A 6,000-nucleotide genomic window follows, 5' to 3' on the forward strand; every position below is an offset into this window, starting at 1 on the left:
TCAGTTACACTAGTACAGGAAGCAGGAGGAGGAGGAAATTATTACATTATAGAAAACAAGCTGAAAAATGATGAAATCTGCTCTAAGAATAAAGCACTGGGGCCAGAAATGCAAGAAATTGCTAATAAAAGGAGCAGGAAATGAAGTTTCTTGTCTAGTCAAGGAAATCTACTATGCCAGTTCAGGCACAAAGTTCCAATTAGCTATGAATGCAAGCAGGTGGCAAAAGAACCCTTGCCTGCAGGTGTTCCCTTAAGCTAAAAGGATAAAAGGCAGGTGATGCTAACTTTAAAGGCTCCTCTCTCCCCACCATCACCCTGTCTGTAAGCAGAGAAGGTTCTGCAAGATTCTACTTGGGTTGCACCCCTCAAACTTCAAACAAGCCAGGAACGCTGCTGCGCTGGACCACACTTCCACCGAGCACAGTGAATAGAACTTCTGAGAAAACATGCATGGAAGTGGGCTGAAAATGTTGCGAAAGTTGCACTCTCTTTTGACACTGCCTCTCTGCTCTCACCGTACTGAATATTAAGCTCATAGCAGTTTGTGGAAAGCCTTTTCTTCAATGTACTGGTGCTCCTGAAAAGCTTTTAAGGGAAGAGTCTTTGAAACACATTAAATGTGCCTGAGGATGGAACTCATGCAAGCTCCTGTGTTCTTAGATATGCCATTGCGGGGGGCGGGGAAGACACCAAGAATGTCCATTTGGAATGAGTATGTGTTATGGGACAAAAGGAAGGGAGTGACAGAATAGGCTGCAGCTGCGTCACCACAGCTGCAAAGACAAGATTCCCACATGCCCTTGTTTGTTTCTCAAACTTGGGTCTGCAGCTGTTGTTGGAATACAACTACCATCATCCCTAGCTAGCAATACCACTGATCATGGGTGATGGGAGTTGTCGTCCAACCCAAGAAACAATAGTAGTAATAATTGGAGGCTAGCAGCTACAGTTAGAACTGGATATGGAACAACTGACTGGTTCAAAATTGGGAAAGGAGTATGACAAGGCTGTATATTGTCTCCCTGCTTATTTAACTTATATGCAGAATTTATCATGGGAAAGGCTGGACTGGATTAATCCCAAGCCAGAATTAAGATTGCTGGAAGAAATATCAACAACCTCAGATATGCTGATGACACAACCTTGATGGCAGAAAGTGAGGAGGAATTAAAGAACCTTTTAATGAGGGTGAAAGACGAGAGCGCAAAATATGGTCTCAAGCTCAACATCAAAAAAAACTAAGATCATGGCCACTGGTCCCATCACCTCCTGGCAAATAGAAGGGGAAGAAATGGAGGCAGCGAGAGATTTTACTTTCTTGGGCTCCTTGATCACTGCAGATGGTGACAGCAGTCATGAAATTAAAAGACGCTTGCTTCTTGGGAGAAAAGCAATGACAAACCTAGACAGCATCTTAAAAAGCAGAGACATCACCTTGCCAACAAAGGTCCGTATAGTTAAAGCTATGGTTTTCCCAGGACTGTGGTGTATGGGACTGAGAGCTGGACCATAGAGGTGGCTGATCGCCAAAGAATTGATGCTTTTGAATTATGGTGCTGGAGGAGACTCTTGAGAGTCCCATGGACTGCAAGAAGATCAAACCTATCCATTCTTAAGGAAATCAGCCCTCAGTGCTCACTGGAAGGACAGATCCTGAAGCTGAGGCTCCAATACTTTGGCCACCATATGAGAAGAGAAGACTCCCTGGAAAAGACCCTGATGCTGGGAAAGATTGAGGGCACTAGGAGAAGGGGACGACAGAGGACGAGATGGTTGGACAGTGTTCTCGAAGCTACGAACATGAGTTTGACCAAGCTGTGGGAGGCAGTGGAAGACAGGAGTTCCTAGTGTGCTCTGGTCCATGGGGTCATGATGAGTCAGACACAACTAAACTACTAAACAGTTGCCTGTGGGTAGACCAGTTGCCTAAGATTTGGAAGGCAAGATGCAGCTCAGCCCTGGACCCACCAGCAAACTTCATTGCCATCTCTCACACTCAACTCTGCTCCTCCTTTGTAAAAACAGAGGAGAATGCAACTCACCCTTTTATCGGTGTGAAGATGAATGCAAAGAAAGCACAGTGTTGATATCTGCCTTGAGCCTTAGGTACACAACGCATGTGCCTTATATGATAAAAGAGAGGGGCCAGCTGCTGATATTGTGCAATCGTTCCATTACTGCCCAGGCCTGGCAATGACTAATGCTACCATTTACACCAGTAATCTCTTCCAATGGACAAAACAAGCTAAGGCGTGCCCAGATGCTTCTCTTAACCAGGGGAGAGGCTGCTGTTTCAGTGCTTCCTTAAAAATACTATTTTTTATTATTTATACCCTGCCCATCTGGCTGGGTTTCCCCAGCCGCTCTGGGTGGCTTACAGCATATATATCAAACTTAGTAAAATATCAAACATTTCTACAGTATGGTGACACTTTGGACTGTACCAGCTGCTGTACACCTGCAGCAGGAGGTTTTTTAAAAAACAATGGAGAACAAAACCCAACCAGCAGTCTATACAATTAACTCAATATAAGTTCAATAAATAAATAAAATAAAACTTGGGGAGCTGGGAATGGGAGAGAGAATGTCACTACAACAAATTAAAATCATAGCAAGTTGCTGGAGCATGGACACCCCCTTAGCTCCAACAGATTCGGTTTAAAGCGTACCTCAAATAAAACAATGTCCACAGGACTTTAGACCAGGGATCCCCAAACCTACTGCACTTCAGGCAGTGCCAATCACGCGGTGGGTGGAGGGCGGGGGAGCACGCGCCCATACACGTGCACACACGCTATTTCCGGCACACATCCAGGTCACAGGAGCACCGGAAATAGCTTGTGCGCATGCGCGTGGACCTCCTCCGACCCGTAAGTGCGCCAGAAATGACGCTTACGCATATGCGCAAGCTATTTCAAGTGCTCCTGGGACCCGGAAGTGGGCAGCTGCGCTGCGCTGGTAAGAGCGGGCGGCATCAGCGGGTGGCAGGCCGGATAAATGAGCCCTTCAGGCCGTATCCGGCCCCCGGGCCGTAGTCTGGGGACCCCTGCTTTAGACAGTACAAATGAAGCATGTCCCTTATTTGTTAGAAATCCAACAGTTTGACTTGGGGGGGGGGGAGAGAGACAATGGAGTTAAGTTATTAAGCAAGGCAGGGAGAGGCAATGTGTCTGGCTACAGGAAATAATGTCAGCGATGAAAGTTCAGAAGCAAGTAACACCTAACAGACTTGCCCTCTGGTCAGGAGGGAGGATTCTCACAGAGGCCAAATGTGGTAAAGGCACTCTGCACATGTTCAATGGGATACCCTCTTTTCTTGACTATGAGTGTGCATGTTCCGTTCCTTGAACCCCAGCACGGAAAACATGCCCTCTTGAGCCCTGCCCCAGGAATACTCTCATCTCCCCAATGGGAGAGGCACAAGCAAAAGGAGGTACCGGGTATTTCCCCCTCTCTGTGCAAGTCTTTGTCAAGGCCTCGCCCGGAAACTTATTTTCACGCTATACAATGTGCTGAGAGCATCCACAAAGCAACTTCTCCCTCTGTGCTGAATAATCGCTCTGGGAATCTGGACTTGACAGTAACACTCCCAGACAAGGACATACTTTGCACTGCAAAAGATGGGATTGTAGTCCTTATCAATGACAACACATGTATGTGTGTGTGTGTTTAAACAAATCTGCAGGAGGCAGAACTATCAACCACAATCAGCCTTAATAAGGAAACAAAAACTACTTTGGAGACAGTACCGCTAAACCAGTTTCCCACACTTGGGTGTCCAGCTGCTTTTGGACTACAATTCCCTTCATCCCTAACCACTGGTCTTGCTAGCTAGGGATGATGGGAGTTGTAGTCCAAAAACAGCTGAAGACTCTAACTCGGAAAACAAACCGCAGACTGCAGCCATCGCCTGCACAATCTGGCAGCAACCTTCGAAAAGCATTAAGTTAATCACTACTACAATTGAAGCGCTACCCGCATGCATGGCGCTGGAAACTTTCAGCGCGCACAGCACAAGATCGCTGCCCCGAGGACCTCACAACTTAAGAGCGCGTCCAGCGGGCGAAGAGGCGCAGGCGGCCGGCTCCACAAAACCCGGGCTCTGCGAGGCGGCGGAGAGTCTCCCCCCGAGGTCATCCAGCCCACCCCGCTGCCCAGCCCCTCACTCACCGAGGTGCAAGGTGAGGTTGACCGTGTTGGGGTACTGGACGCCGGCCAGCATGGTGCGGCTCTGCCACCAGGTGGTGTCGGCCTGGTTGTTGTAGTCGGTGAGGAAGGCGGCGCCGTGGCTCAGGTGAGGCTGATGCGCGTCGCACAGGTGGCACGACTTGGTGACCCCGGTGACGCCCGTCTGCACGCAGTACTCCTCGGAGGGGCTGCCGCACGTGTCGGTGGCCACCACGGTGGCGTTGAAGGCGGCGTTGACGAACTCGGGCATGCAGCGCTGCGCCCGCCCGCTCGCCTCGTCCGCGCACTCGTCCATGGCGCCGTCGCAAAGCCCCGCCAGCACCACCAGCAGCCCCAGCCCCAGACGCAACTCCATCCCGCTCGCTCCCTCGCTCGCTCGCCCCACGAACTGGCTCTCCCGCGCCCCTGCCTGCCTCTCTCCCTGCCTCGCCGAGCGGCTCACCCGCGGGAAACCCACGGCCCTCGCGACCTCGTCGCCTTGCAGCCGCGCAGGGGAAGCGGACGGACGCAAGAGGAGGAGCCCGGCCCCGGGAGTCGCAGGCAACAACTTTACATGCAGCAGCAGCAGCACACACCCGACGCCCTCTCTCCACCCTCTTTGCTGGGGGGGGGGGGCGCCCGCGTTGCACGCCGGGATGCGGAGCCCTCCGGAGGAGACGGGGGGGAGGGGGTTTCGCTGGGGTCCGGCAGCTTCTGCCTCCTCCTCCACCTCCTCCTCTTGCTGCTGCTGCTGCTGCTGCTTGGAATGCTTTGCATAGGGAAAGATTCCCGCAGGGGAACTTTCTGCAGGAAAAAGGAGGAGGAGGAGGAGGAGGCTGCAAATCCTGAACTTCCTGCATCACTGGCAGGATTTGAAAGCACACAAAAAAAACACCCCACAAACTTTTCGCAGTTCACACAAAAAAAACTTTTCCAGAGCGGATTTTTAACCCGCTTCTTTCCCTCCTCCGCCCCTCCGATTTTTGCTCGGAAATAAACGGGCCGCGTTCAAAGGGACTTTCTCCCGAGCGTAGGGACGGGGTTTGCAGCCATACTTGGAAGCAGATTTCGTTTTCTTGGCTCCCCGGGCGAAATAAATAGACGCGCACAGGCTGGCAAGCGTGCCGTGCCGTGAGAGTTTCTGTCTGTCGGGTTAGAAAGGGCACAGCGATTCCTTGAAAGCCATTAAATTCATCTTTCCTTCTCGCAACAAACCTGAGAAACGGCTCAGGGCTACCCATGTCAAAGGCTGCTTGATTGTTGCTGCGTGAAAGCTCTGCTCTTCCTTAGGTCTCTGGGCATATGTAGAGTGCCTTTTTCTCCTGACCATGTAAACACAGTACAGTCCTAAACATGTTTATTCAGAGCATTTATTGATTTCAACTGAATAATTTTCCATTAAATGAGTTCATGGAGAGCTGAGTATCTGCGGGATGAGGCTTGGCCTGTAAGGTGATAATGCGTAGCAGGAGTAGACTGTAGTTCAGAAATGGGCAATCAAAATGAAAAAGAGGCACTGAAGTAAGAGGATATGTCACAAATGTTTGGGGCTTTTTACATTGGGGGGGGGGAGAGGACTGAATAGGAGGGCTCATGCTATTTTAATTATTTATTCCATTGATATACCTCCCTTTATCCAAAGATCCCAGGGCAGTGGACAACATTAAGAACAGAATTTATAAACATGTAGGTGCATAAAGTTATGCCTGGTGTTGAGAAAGTAGACGGGGAGACAGGTCTGGAGACCAAGGCTTGTGTGCAATGGCTGAAGGGGCTGGGTATGTTAAGCCTGGAAAAGAGGAGACAGAGAGGGGATAGGATAGCCATCTTC

The 6,000-nt window shown here is 50.2% G+C and overlaps 1 protein-coding gene across 1 annotated transcript in view; it reads right to left on the bottom strand.

Moving 5' to 3' along the window:
• Positions 1–4,940, bottom strand: part of LAMC1 (laminin subunit gamma 1) — a 139,768-nt gene extending 134,828 nt beyond the window's left edge. The window contains exon 1 of the mRNA XM_035123885.3: positions 4,173–4,940. Coding sequence (XP_034979776.2) covers positions 4,173–4,545 — 373 coding nt within the window. The 5' untranslated portion in view covers positions 4,546–4,940. The remainder of the gene's footprint in view (positions 1–4,172) is intronic.
• Between the last annotated feature and the right edge of the window lie 1,060 nt (positions 4,941–6,000).

The sequence above is a fragment of the Zootoca vivipara genome, chromosome 7 (genome assembly GCF_965207765.1).
Source record: "Zootoca vivipara chromosome 7, rZooViv2.hap1.1, whole genome shotgun sequence".
NCBI lineage: Eukaryota > Metazoa > Chordata > Lepidosauria > Squamata > Lacertidae > Zootoca > Zootoca vivipara.